We start from the raw sequence: 13,274 nt of genomic DNA, 5'->3' as shown, positions 1-13,274 counted from the left end.
GGTCGGCACGGAGCGACTTGCAGAGGGAAATAGCCTTTCTGGTGACATTGTGTGGAAACTCCAACCTCACCCTACACCAAGGAGTCAATAGAGGCCATGAGAAAAGAACCTCTGTTTGCTCTTGTTAGAGTTGTATACTTTTTCCACGTCCATATTCCTGCAGCAGTTCCCTAAGACACAAAAGTTCTCGCTCAAAGACTTCAACCAATGACCTTTGCAAACCACATTTCAGACTTTGTAAAACTGACATAGTAAGTGTGCTTCATGCATCCGTCAAAAAATCAGCCAGGAGGAAATTGTCTAGCTTGATTGTCAGCTCCCTGTTGGTCTAGTGGCTAGGATTCAGCGCTCTCATCGCTGCTGCCCGGGTTCGATTCCTGGTCAGGGAAGCACTGTGTAACCAGTCTGGGAGCAGTCAAATTGTGATTTATGTCCACAACTCTCATGTTTATGCTCATTGGATGCAAATCATTAACATTGACATTTTCAAAAAAGGTAACCGGGAATTTGTTCAACTGTTATTCAGCGTGGAAGTCTGACCATGTTATATATGTTCTTATTATTTGTAAGTTTGTCTACGACCCATTAAGTAGACGGACACGGAGCTATTTCTTAGCGTGTCTTTATTTCAGCCGCACTTCAATACAACGACACAACATCCGGATTCCCATCATGCATTGCTTACAACTACGGCAAGTTGCGAGGTCCAAAAACATAACATCTCCTCCCCCCTTAGAAAAAATCCCCCCCCAACAACAAAATCCTTATAGCAAAACACCATAACTCAACTGTATCATGGGCACTTCACCAATTTTATTTTTTTTTTACATTGTTTGGTAACAGTTACCCAACATAACTCTGAGATGAGGTTAAACGGCCTCACCCCGTGACCACACCCATGGGGATTATTCTGCCCCAGTTGGTTTGGGTTGGTCTCTAAACATAGAGTCTATAAATTCAGACGTTCTGGAGGACGGAGTTCTCTTACCGGATAACGGGGCTCAACTGAATGTTCAGTCTTACGGTCTCCGCTGGGTGACTCTGGAACAGCCGTGCGTGTAGGAACAGCCGTGCGTGTAGGAACATCCATCACAGGATCTTGTAGTGAAGAGTCAAAAGCAGAAGTCTCACCAGTATATTCCATTGATCTTTGGGGTGGTGGCAGCAGGAGATGGGGTGCGCTGAACTCTAACACGTACGGAGTATCCACCGACGGCTGGTTGGGGGCCGATGCTGTCGCCTGAAGAAGTTGATCGGTGTGTCTTTTCCATACCAGTCCAGCAGCAGTACTGACGGTGTAAGAGACAGGACCAGATTGCTTGACTATAGTTGCAGGGACCCATCGGGGGCCAGGACTGTAGTTCCTTGCTAACACTGGCTCATCCGGAAAGAAGACTCTTTCTTTAGCCTTCTGCATTCTTTGTTGAATCTGTTTCTCCTGTTGATGCTGAACAATATCCTTCACCGTTGTCGGCTTCAGAAAGTCAAAGTTTGTTCGAAGGTTTCTTTTGAACATGAAAGAAGTGGGGGAAACTTTAGTAGTGGCATGGGGGGTATTGCTATAGCTCAACAGGAATCTATGCAATCTCTGATGAAATTATCCTTGCTCTTGAGATGTCTTCAAAGCTTTCTTCATGGTCTGCACAATCCTTTCAGCCAGACCGTTGGTTGCAGGGTGAAATGGTGCGCATCGAATGTGTTGTACGCCATTTGCTTCAAGGAAGGTAGTCATTTCTTGTGACACCAGTTGTGGCCCGTTATCTGAGACCAACTGAAGAGGATAACCGAACCGGCTGAAAATCTCCCCCAGCCTCTCAATCGTCTTTGTAGTGGTAGTGGTTTTCATTATGGCCACTTCCGGCCACTTACTGTGGGCGTCCACACACACAAGGAGCATACAACCCTCTACAGGTCCTGCAAAATTAATGTGCACCCGTTGCCATGGTTCTTCGGGAAACTCCCAGGGATGTAGAGGAGCTAGTTGGGGTGCCTTCCTAACTTCTTGGCATGAGGAACAGGTTTTGGCGGTAGTCTCTATCTCTCTGTCCACTCCTGGCCACCAGAAGTAACTCCTTGCTATCTCCTTCATTCGAACTATTCCACTGTGACCTGCATGGAGCTGCTGCAGAACAGATTTACGCAATGATGGCGGGATAACAACCCTCCTCCACCACAGTAAGCAACCAGATTGCACAGACAGTTCTGCTCTCCTGGAGAGATAAGGTTGAATACTGGGGGCATCGCTACCTGATCTACCCCCCATCACCATATCCATCACCGCAGACAGGACAGGGTCCGTGCGAGAGGCCCTCCTCACATGAGCAGCAGAAACTGGCGCACCATCCACCTGACTGAAGTAAAATATTTCTGCTGCCCGCGGCTCAGGCCTGGTGATAGGAAGAGGCAACCTGGACAGTGCATCGGCATTGCCGTGCAGGTCGGCCTTGCGATAGTTGATGTCATACGAGTGAGCCGACAGAAGCAACGCCCACCGCTGCATGCGACTCGCGGCAAGTGAGGGTAACCCAGTGTGCGACCCCAGGATGGTCGTCAGGGGTCGGTGATTCGTCAGCAGTGTAAACTGTCTCCCATACAGGTACTGATGGAACTTGTGAACCCCATAGACGATGCTCAACGCCTCCCGCTCTATCTGAGCATAGTTAGTCTCTGCTTTGTTCAAGGTCCGTGATGCAAATGCTATAGGCCTCTCTACCCCGTTCGGCATTAAATGTGAAATGACCGCCCCCACTCCATACATGGATGCATCGCAGGCCAACTGAATGGGGAGTGATGGATCAAAATGGGTCACAACCCCTAATGTCACTAATGTCTCCTTTGTTTTCTGAAAAACCTCTTGACAGGCATCACTCCAATTCCACTTCTTTCCTTGACAAAGTAGGTCATGTAGCGGCTTGAGCATGGATGACAAGTTCGGTATAAAGCGGCCATAATAATTCAGTAAGCCCAAGAATGAACTAACACTCTCTGGCGGCGGGGCATCGACTATCGCTCTAACCTTTGACGGCGCAGTATGCAACCCTCGGGCATCAATTACATGTCCCAAATATTCAACAGACAGTTGAAAAAATTCGCATTTGTCTTTGCGAACCCTGAGCCCATACTCTTTCAGCCTTTGAAGAGCAGCATCCAAATTGTCCAAATGTTCTTGGTCCGTACTTCCTGTGCACAGAATATCGTCCAAATAGCACTGTACACCAGGGAGGCCATGTAGGATCTGATCCATGGCACGTTGGAAAAGTGCAGGGGCTGATGTGATCCCAAAAGGGAGTCGACAATATCTGAAAAGCCCCTTTTGCGTAGTTATGGTGAGCAAGTCTTTAGCATCCTCATGAACGTGCATCTGTAAGTAGGCTTGGTTCAGGCCTATTTTGCTAAACTTTTGCCCCTTACTCAGCCCGGCAAACAAATCGTCAATGCGGGGAAGAGGATACTGCTCTGCTGACAGTACAGGGTTCAGTGTCACCTTAAAATCTCCACAGATTCGTATTCCTCCCGTTTTCTTGGGTACGGGAACTATGGGCGTAGCCCACTCGCTGACAGTCACCGGTTCCAAAACACCGCTTTTAACTAAGGCGTCCAACTCATCCCCCACTTTTTATCGAATAGCATATGGTACAGACCTGGCCTTCATAAACTTTGGTGTTGTTTTCGGTTTAATGTTTAGCTTAACAGTAATGTCCTTCATACTGCCCAACTCCTTCCGGAAAACCTCATCATGTTTCCTCAAAATAGCAGCTAGACTAGTAGCCGTTGGTGATACCATTTTTACAGTGTGCCAGCTTAGCTTCATTTTCTCTAGCCACACACGTCCCAGAATAGCCGGGTAATTACCTTTAACAATATAGATGGGGAGCTTCCTCACCTGATTGTTACTCTGGACCACGACATCAGTCATTCCTGCCATGGGTACAGGTTCCCCTAGATAGGTTTTGAACCCTAGTATCAGACGGTCGCAGCGTAAGGTGTCCCAAAACTTTTTTGTAGACCCCCTCTGAGATGATGGATGCTTTTGAACCAGTGTCTATTTGCATACTCACTGGGTGCCCCTCCAGCATGGGCTCCACCCAGTAACCCTCTGAATCTTCATCCATCTTCATTATATTCAGTGTGTGTACACTCATCTCCTGTTCTCCTTCCGAAGAATCGCTGGACAGTCTCCCGTTGTCTCACAGTGTGCACCTGTGTTTTCCTCCTGTTCTCCACAGAGTCATGTATGTTGGCAGACTTTGATGTTTTCTCATTGTTCTTTTTTTTTTAAGCAGGCCCGCTCGATATGGCTTCTTCTTCCACAACTGCGACAGTCCATATCCTTACACCAGCATGACATGGCTAGGTGTCCTGATTTTCCACAACGGAAACATGTCCCTTGTCCACTAGGTCTATTCGTTTGAACTGTATGCACTCCGCCTGTAGCGTTCATATGGTGAGCCTCCTTTGAGGCCATTTCCATGGCGAAACTGATTTCAATAACTTTCTGCAACGTCGGGTTACTTTCGGTCAGCAGTTTTTTCTGAGCGGCTTCATTTCTCAGTCCGAGGACCAACCTGTCTCTTAATGCATCATTTAAACCTTGCCCAAATTCACAATGCTCAGCTAATTTCCTCAGCGCTGCAACAAACATGGTAACAGATTCCCCCTCTTCTTGATTTCGTCTGTGGAATCTAAACCTTTCAACGAAGATTAATGGTTTGGGTGAAAAATGTTGGGTCAGAACATCCACTGTTTCTGCATAGGTTTTGGTCCCCTGTTTGGTGGGCTGCAGCAGGTCACGCAACAAATTATATGTCTTTGGACCCATCACTGACAAAATTGTGGGTACTACTTTATCATTAGCAATGTCATTTGCCAATACAAAATAGTCAAAACGTTCTGCATATGCACTCCACTGTTCCACGTGCTCATCAAAAGGGCCAATAATACCAACAACTCCTGCCATTTTCCTTTCAGGCTCTTGGTTATAAGCAATATCTTGACAATTCCTCCTCCTCAGACGGGTCCTCCCTCCGGCGATGTCACGCGTCTCCTCTTCTCTTTTTTTTTTCCTCTTCGCGCTGTTCACAACAGACGCAGGCTGTGACACGCCAATTGCTAACTAGCCGCGTTAGCTTCTCTTCAGTAAATCACCGCCACTCATAAAACTTGACCACACACACACAATCCAAACATACCGCGCCCGTGGGATCTCAAACCACCTCGTTGCCACTTGTTATATATGTTCCTATTATTTGTAAGTTTGTCTACGACCCATTAAGTAGACGGGCACGGAGCTATTTCTTAGCGTGTCTTTATTTCAGCCGCACTTCAATACAACGACATAACATCCGGATTCTCATCATGCATTGCTTACAACTACGGCAGGTTGCGATGTCCAAAAACATAACAGACCATATGGGTGTTCTTATCATGACGTGAAACCAAAGAGTGTAAGTGGAACCGAGCGGAAATCTTTCACATAAAACACGCAAGATAGCAGAGGATAGTTTCGATCTATCGACCTCTGGGTTATGGGCCCAGCACGCTCCCGCTGCGCCACTCTGCTAACTCTATTTGCAGTTCTAGCTTTATGGAGGGGTGAATTGAAATACCATTGCTTATGTTTTCCTGGTGAGAAACTTGTTTGTTTCCTGAGACAAAAAGGATTGGTCCTTGTCCATTACTACTAAGGCACCCCAAAGTAGAGGCGTTTGTTTCTTCCACAGAACTGGACTTCCAACAGTAGAGGTACCGACACTGTGGACTTAAAAAGATTAAATGCCGACAAATTTGTCAGCAAAAATACGTTCAAATGCCTTCTAATCTTTTACTTACATTCTTGGTTTCAACTTAATCCGCAATACTGAATTTGAGTCACTGACTCTAATACACAATTTTTCCTTTTTGAAGACTTGTTATGCATCCTGATTTCGAGGAATGCAACAAACGGTAGTAAAGTACTACCATATCTGTAGGACTGTGCAGTATCTCCAGGTCCACGCATCACAATCTTCAGAGAGGAATACTGTGGTCACAGCTCAAGGTTGAACAATATGTTAACTGATGAAAATAAGAGGAACCAAAACAATCTCCCCGTCAGGGAATCGAACCCTGGTCTTCCGCGTGACAGGCGGAGATACTGTCCACTATACTAACGAGGACTGCGCTGTCCTTCGTTTTCTAAAGAACAACCAACGATCCAGGCATATCCCTGCCATGCCACAACCACAGCAGTGCCATGTCATACGTTTGCCGTCTCATAATGCCGAGAAATTGATTCTCTAAACCATATATATGGCGGTAGTGTGGCCGAGTGGTCTAAGGCGGTGGACTTAGGCTCCAGTCTCTCAGGAGGCGTGGGTTCAAATCCCACCACTGCCATTTTTATTCCTGTAACGCACTTGTATCTTTCCTGACTAAAGCAGTAAGACCAAATTTGGTCGTCATTTGGAAAACTTGTGGAATTCAGGCCAAAACATTAGTTTTGGAGTTCTTTACGCTAGGAATGTGATCAAAAAGAACACAACCTGGGCAGGGTTGAGGATGTGTGCAGCAGTCCAAATACAACACAAAATGAGTGAGAGTGTAAATATGCCGTGTTCTATCAACCTTTGTCATTTTGTACGTATGCAGATTACAAAGGCTTTTGGTCTGACTTTTCCCACACAGTTTTAAGGATGAAGGATCAATTATTAAATAAAGCAAAGGAAAGTTTTGTTTCATTGACTTGGTATGACTAAAAGGTGGACATGTATGTTTTTGTCAACCTGTCGTTTGAAGTTCTGCGCCCCTACCTTAGACACTCAAGTCAGTTGTATATTTTCCTGGATTCGGATCACACAACAGTGATAGCATGTATCGCTGGTCGACACGGAGCGACTTGCATAGGGATATAGCCTTTTTGGTGACATTGTGTGGAAACTCCAACCTCACCCTACACCAAGGGGTCAATAGAGGACATGAGAAAATAACCTCTGTTCGCCCTTGTTAGAGTTTTATACTTTTTCCACGTCCATATTCCTGCAGCCGTTCCCTAAGACACAAAAGTTCTCGCTCAAAGACTCCAACCAATGACCTTTGCAAACCACATTTCAGACTTTGTAAAACTGACATGGTATGGGTGCTTCGTGCATCCGTCAAAAAAGCAGCCAGGAAGAAAGTGTCTAGGTTGATTGTCAGCTCCCTGGTGGTCTAGTGGCTAGGATTCAGTGCTCTCATCGCTGCGGCCTGGGTTGGATTCCCGGTCAGGGAAGCACTGTCTAACCAGTCTGGGGGCAGTGAGATTGTGATTTATGTCCACAATTCTCATGTTTATGCTCATTGGATGCAAATCATTAACATTGACATTTTCAAAAACGATAACCGGGAATTTGTTCTACTGTTCTTCAGCGTGGAAGTCTGACCATGTGGGTGTTCTTGTCATGACGTGAAACCAAAGAGTGTAAGTGGAACCGAGCGGAAATATTTCACATAAAACACGCAAGATAGCAGAGGATAGTTTCGATCTATCGACCTCTGGGTTATGGGCCCAGCACGCACCCGCTGCGCCACTCTGCTAACTCTATTTGCAGTCCTAGCTTTATGAAGGGGTGGATTGAAATACCAGCGCTTATGTTTTCCTGGTGAGAAACGTGTTTGTTTCCTGAGACAAAAAGGATTTGTCTTTCTCAATTACTACTAAGGCACCTCAAAGTAGAGGCGTTTTTTTTCTTCCACAGAACTGGACTTCCAACAGTAGAGGTAACGACACTGTGGACTTAAAAAGATTAAATGCCGACAAATTTGTCAGCAAAAATACGTTCAAATGCCTTCTAATCTTTTACATACATTTTTGGTTTCAACTTAATCCGCAATACTGAATTTGAGTCACTGACTCTAATACACAATTTTTCCTTTTTGAAGACTTGTTATGCATCCTGATTTCGAGGAATGCTCAAACGGTAGTAAAGTACTACCATATCTGTAGGACTGTGTGGTATCTCCAGGTCCACGCATCACAATTTTCAGAGAGGAATACTGTGGTCACTGCTCAAGGTTGAACAATATGTTAACTGATGAAAACAAGAGGAACCAAAACAATCTCCCCGTCAGGGAATCGAACCCTGGTCTTCCACGTGACAGGCAGAGATACTGTCCACTATACTAACTAGAACTGCGCTGTCCTGCGTTTTCTAAAGAACAACCAACGGTCCAAGCATATCACTGCCACGCCACACCCACAGCGGTGCCATGTCATACGTTTGCCTTCTCATAAACCGATAAATTGATTCTCTAAACAGTATGTATGACGGTAGTGTGGCCGAGTGGTCTAAGGTGCTGGACTTAGGCTCCAGGCTCCCAGAAGTCGGGGGTTCAAATTCCACCACTGCCTTTTCTATTCCTGTAACGCACTTGTATCTTTCCTGACTAAAGCAGTAAGACCAAGCTTGGTCCTCATTTGGGATGCTTTGGAAAACTTGTGGAAATCAGGCCAAAACATTAGTTTTGGAGTTCTTTACGCTAGGAATGTGATCAAAAAGAACATAACCAGGGCAGGGGTGAGGATGTGTGCAGCAGTCCGAATACAACACAAAATGAGTGACAGTGTAAATAAGCTGTGTTCTATCAACCTATGTCATTTTGTACGTATGCAGATTACAAAGGCTTTTGGTCTGACTTTTCCCACACAGTTTTAAGGATGAAGGTTCAATCATTCAATAAAGCAAAGGAAAGTTTTGTTTCATTGACTTGGTATGGCTAAAAGGTGGACATGTATGTTTTTGTCAACCTGTCGTTTGAAGATCTGCACCCCTACCTTAGACACTCAGGCCAGTTGTATTTTTTCCTGTATTCAGATCACACCACAGTGATAGCATGTATCGCTGGTCGGCACGGAGCGACTTGCAGAGGGAAGTAGCCTTTTTGGTGACATTGTGTGGAAACTCCAACCTCACCCTCAACGCGGACTACACCTAGGAGTCAATAGAGGACATGAAAAAATAACCTCTGTTCGCTCTTGTTAGAGTTGTATACTTTTTCCATGTCCACATTCCTGCAGCAGTTCCCTAAGACACAAAAGTTCTCGCTCAAAGACTTCAACCAATGACCTTTGCAAACCAAATTTCAGACTTTGTAAAACTGACATGGTATAGGTGCTTTGTGCATCTGTCAAAAAAGCAGCCAGCAGGCAAGTGTCCAGGTAGGTTGTCAGGTCCCTGGATGTCTAGTGGCTTGGATTCGGCGCTCTCACCACCGCGACCTGGTTCGGTTCCCGGTCAGGGAAGCACTGTCTAATCAATCTTGGAGCAGTCAATTTGTAATTTATGTCCACAATTCTCATGTTTATGCTCATTGGTTGCAAGTCATTAACATAGACATTTTCAAAAAAGGTAACGGGAAATTTGTTCAACTGTTCTTCAGCGTGGAAGTCTGAACAATGGGTGTTCTTATCATAGATAGATAGATAATACTTTATTGATTCCTTCAGGAGAGTTCCTTCAGGAAAATTAAAATTCCAGCAGCAGTGTACAGAGTTGAGATCAATTTAAATAAAAGTAAAAAGTAAATAATGGGGGTTTAAATGGAAACAAAATAGAGAAATATTACAATAAGAATAAAAACTAAAAAGCAACAATGGGAATACAAATATAACAGTAAAATAAGAATATAACAAGACAAAGTAGGCAGTAGTGACCGTGTTATGAAAATGTATTGCACTGTTATTGTTTTGCATCCCCTGTCATCCTTGTACCCCCCGCCCCCTGCCCCAGCGAGGAGTTGTACAGTCTAACTGCGTGTGGGGAAAAGGAGTTTTTGAGTCTATTAGTCCTGCACTTGGGATGAAGCAGTCTAGCACTGAAAAGGCTCCTCTGGCTAATGATAACGCTATGCAGAGGGTGACTGGCATCATCCAGGATGCTCACTAGCTTTTCAACAGTCCTCTTCTCTGCCACCGTCACCAGTGAGTCCAGTTTCATTCCGATTGTAGAACCGGCCCGCCTGATCAGTTTCTCAAGTCTGGAGCTCTCCTTCTTAGATGTACTGCCCCCCCAGCACACTACCATGTAGAACAGAGCACTGGCAACCACCGACTGGTAGTACATCCACAGGAGTTTTTTTGCAGATGTTGAAGGAGTGCAGTCTCCTGAGAAAGTACAGCCTGCTCTGTCCTTTCATGTACTGGTGGTCCGTGTTAACAGTCCAGTCCAGCTTATTGTCCACCCAAACCCCGAGGTACTTGAATTAATCCACGGTCTGTACCTCAACTCCCTCGATCACAATAGGTTGTGACCGTGGACTCGACCTCCCAAAGTCAATGACCAGCTCCTTGGTCTTTGATGGATTGAGCTGCAAGAGGTTCGTGTGGCACCAGACAACAAAGTCCCTCACCAGATTCAGAAAGTCCTCCTCTCTGCCATCCCTGATGCACCCGACAATGCCTGTGTCATCCGCGTACTTCTGGATGTGACACAGCTCTGAGTTGTAGCAGAAGTCAGCGGTGTACAGGGTGAAGAGAAGAGGGGCATCACCGTTCCCTGCGGTGCTCCGGTGCTGCTGATCACAGTGTCAGACGTGATGTCCTTCAGTCTGACGTACTGTGGCCTGTCGGTGAGGTAGTTCGAAATCCAGGCAACCAGGCAGGGGTCCGCTCGCATTTTGTAGAGCTTGTCCTGAAGGAGGCGGGGCTGGATGGTGTTAAAGGCACTCGAGAAGTCCAGGAACAGGATCCTCACAGTGCCATTTCCCTTATCCAGGTGTGAGTGGGCTCGATGCAGCAGGTAAAGGATAGCATCCTCCACACCAACGCCTGCCTGGTACGCAAACCATGTCGTGAAACCAAAGAGTGTAAGTGGAACCGAGCGGAAATCTTTTACATAAAACACGCAAGATAGCAGAGGATAGTTTCGATCTATCGACCTCTGGGTTATGGGCCCAGCACGCTCCCGCTGCGCCACTCTGCTAACTCTATTTGCAGTCCTAGCTTTATGAAGGGGTGGATTGAAATACCATCGCCTATGTTTTCCTGGTGAGAAACTTGTTTGTTTCCTGAGACAAAAAGGATTTGTGCTTGTCAATTACTACTAAGGCACCCCAAAGTAGAGGCGTTTGTTTCTTCCACAGAACTGGACTTCCAACAGTAGAGGTACCGACAATGTGGACTTAAAGAGATTAAATGCTGACAAATTTGTCAGCAAAAATACGTTCAAATGCCTTCTTATCTTTTACATACATTCTTGGTTTCAACTTAATCCGCAATACTGAATTTGAGTCACTGACTCTAATACACAATGTTTCCTTTTTGAAGACTTGTTATGCATCCTGATTTCGAGGAATGCTCAAACGGTAGTAAAGTACTACCATATGTGTAGGACTGTGCAGTATCTCCAGGTCCACGCATCACAATTTTCAGAGAGGAATACTGTGGTCACTGCTCAAGGTTGAACAATATGTTAACTAATGAAAATAAGAGGAACCAAAACAATCTCCCCGTCAGGGAATCGAACCCTGGTCTTCCACGTGACAGGCGGAGATACTGTCCACTATACTAACGAGGACTGCTCTGACCTACGTTTTCCAAAGAACAACCAACGATCCAGGCGTATCCCTGCCACGCCACAACCACAGCAGTGCCATGTCATGCGTTTGCCGTCTCATAATGCCGAGAAATTGATTCCCTAAACGATATATATATGACGGTAGTGTGGCCGAGTGGTCTAAGGTGCTGGACTTAGGCTCCAGTCTCTCAGCAGGCGTTCAAATCCCACCACTGCCATTTTTATTCCTGTAACGCACTTGTATCTTTCCTGACTAAAGCAGCAAGCTTGGTCCTCATTTGGAATGCTTTGGAAAACTTGTGGAAATCCGGCCAAAACATTAGTTTTGGAGTTCTTTACGCTAGGAATGTGATCAAAAAGAACACAACCTGGGCAGGGTTGAGGATGTGTGCAGCAGTCCAAATATGACACAAAATGAGTGACAGTGTAAATATGCCGTGTTCTATCAACCTATGTCATTTTGTACGTATGCAGATTACAAAGGCTTTTGGTCTCACTTTTCCCACACAGTTTTAAGGATGAAGGATCAATTATTCAATAAAGCAAAGGAAAGTTTTGTTTCATTGACTTGGTATGGCTAAAAGGTCGACATGTATGTTTTTGTCAACCTGTCGTTTGAAAATCTGCGCCCTTACCTTAGACAATCAAGTCAGTCGTATTTTTTCCTGTATTCGGATCACACCACAGCGATAACATGTATCGCTGGTCGGCACAGAGCGACTTGCAGAGGAAAATAGCCTTTCGGGCGACGTGTGGAAACTATAACCTCACCCTACACCAAGGAGTCAATAGAGGACATGAGAAAAGAACCTCTGTTCGCTCTTGTTAGAGTTGTATACTTTTTCCACGTCCATATTCCTGCAGCAGTTCCCTAAGACACAAAAGTTCTCGCTCAAAGTCTCCAACCAATGACCTTTGCAAACCACATTTCAGACTTTTTTAAAACTGACATGGTATGGGTGCTTCGTGCATCCGTCAAAAAAGCAGCCAGAAAGAAAGTGTCTAGGTTGATTGTCAGCTCCCTGGTGGTCTAGTGGCTAGGGCTCAGCGCTCTCATCGCTGCGGCCCGGGTACGATTCCTTCCCGGTCAGGGAAGCACTTTCTAACCAGTCTGGGAGCAGTCAAATTGTGCTTTATGTCCACAATTCTTATGTTTATGCTCATTGGATTCAAATCATTAACATTGACATTTTCAAAAAAGGTAACCGGGAATTTGTTCAACTGTTCTTCAGCGTGGAAGCCTGAACAATAGGTGTTCTTATCATGTCATGAAACCAAAGAGTGTAAGTGGAACCGAGCGGAAATCTTTCACATAAAACACGAAGGATAGCAGAGGATAGTTTTGATCTATCGACCTCTGGGTTATGAGCCCAGCACGCTCCCGCTGCGCCACTCTGCTAACTGTATTTGAAGTCCTAGCTTTATGAAGGGGTGGATTGAAATACCATCGCTTATGTTTTCCTGGTGAGAAACTTGTTTGTTTCATGAGACAAAAAGGATTTGTCTTTCTCAATTACTACTAAGGCACCCCAAAGTAGAGGCGTTTGTTTCTTCCACAGAACTGGACTTCCAACAGTAGAGGTACCGACACTGTGGACTTAAAAAGACTAAATGCCGACAAATTTGTCAGCAAAAATACGTTCAAAAGCCTTCTAATCTTTTACATACATTCTTGGTTTCAACTTAATCCACAATACTGAATTTGAGTCACTGACTCTAATACAAAATTATTCCTTTTTGAAGACT

At 45.2% G+C, this 13,274-nt stretch overlaps 1 protein-coding gene and 4 non-coding genes across 5 annotated transcripts; 1 reads left to right on the top strand and 4 right to left on the bottom strand.

Moving 5' to 3' along the window:
• Positions 1-1,597: 1,597 nt before the first annotated feature.
• Positions 1,598-4,112, bottom strand: LOC133544060 (uncharacterized protein K02A2.6-like). Its single transcript, XM_061889089.1, has 3 exons — positions 4,055-4,112; positions 3,853-3,957; positions 1,598-3,612 (listed from the first exon to the last, which is right to left on the bottom strand). The coding sequence occupies exons 1-3, from the start codon at positions 4,110-4,112 to the stop codon at positions 1,598-1,600; spliced, it is 2,178 nt and encodes a 725-aa protein (XP_061745073.1).
• A 1,971-nt stretch (positions 4,113-6,083) lies between these two features.
• Positions 6,084-6,155, bottom strand: trnad-guc (transfer RNA aspartic acid (anticodon GUC)). Its single transcript has one exon. It is a non-coding gene; the product is annotated as a tRNA-Asp (tRNA).
• A 138-nt stretch (positions 6,156-6,293) lies between these two features.
• Positions 6,294-6,375, top strand: trnal-uag (transfer RNA leucine (anticodon UAG)). Its single transcript has one exon. It is a non-coding gene; the product is annotated as a tRNA-Leu (tRNA).
• A 5,081-nt stretch (positions 6,376-11,456) lies between these two features.
• On the bottom strand, positions 11,457-11,528 carry trnad-guc (transfer RNA aspartic acid (anticodon GUC)). Its single transcript has one exon. It is a non-coding gene; the product is annotated as a tRNA-Asp (tRNA).
• A 1,327-nt stretch (positions 11,529-12,855) lies between these two features.
• Positions 12,856-12,927, bottom strand: trnam-cau (transfer RNA methionine (anticodon CAU)). Its single transcript has one exon. It is a non-coding gene; the product is annotated as a tRNA-Met (tRNA).
• Positions 12,928-13,274: the final 347 nt, after the last annotated feature.

The sequence above is a fragment of the Nerophis ophidion genome, linkage group LG27 (assembly GCF_033978795.1).
Source record: "Nerophis ophidion isolate RoL-2023_Sa linkage group LG27, RoL_Noph_v1.0, whole genome shotgun sequence".
Taxonomy (NCBI): Eukaryota; Metazoa; Chordata; class Actinopteri; order Syngnathiformes; family Syngnathidae; genus Nerophis; species Nerophis ophidion.
This window is presented reverse-complemented; position numbering and strand designations above follow the sequence as displayed.

Bases quoted from the DNA above. Each gene is read 5' to 3' on its own strand.
- LOC133544060 (XM_061889089.1), bottom strand. From the start codon at position 4,112: ATGGATGAAGATTCAGAGGGTTACTGGGTGGAGCCCATGCTGGAGGGG. The intron at 3,958-4,054 runs GTATGCAAATAG...GTCTGATACTAG, and splicing joins GCTGGAGGGGCACCCAGTGA to GGTTCAAAACCTATCTAGGG. The intron at 3,613-3,852 runs GTAATTACCCGG...TTCGATAAAAAG, and splicing joins CCCCATCTATATTGTTAAAG to TGGGGGATGAGTTGGACGCC.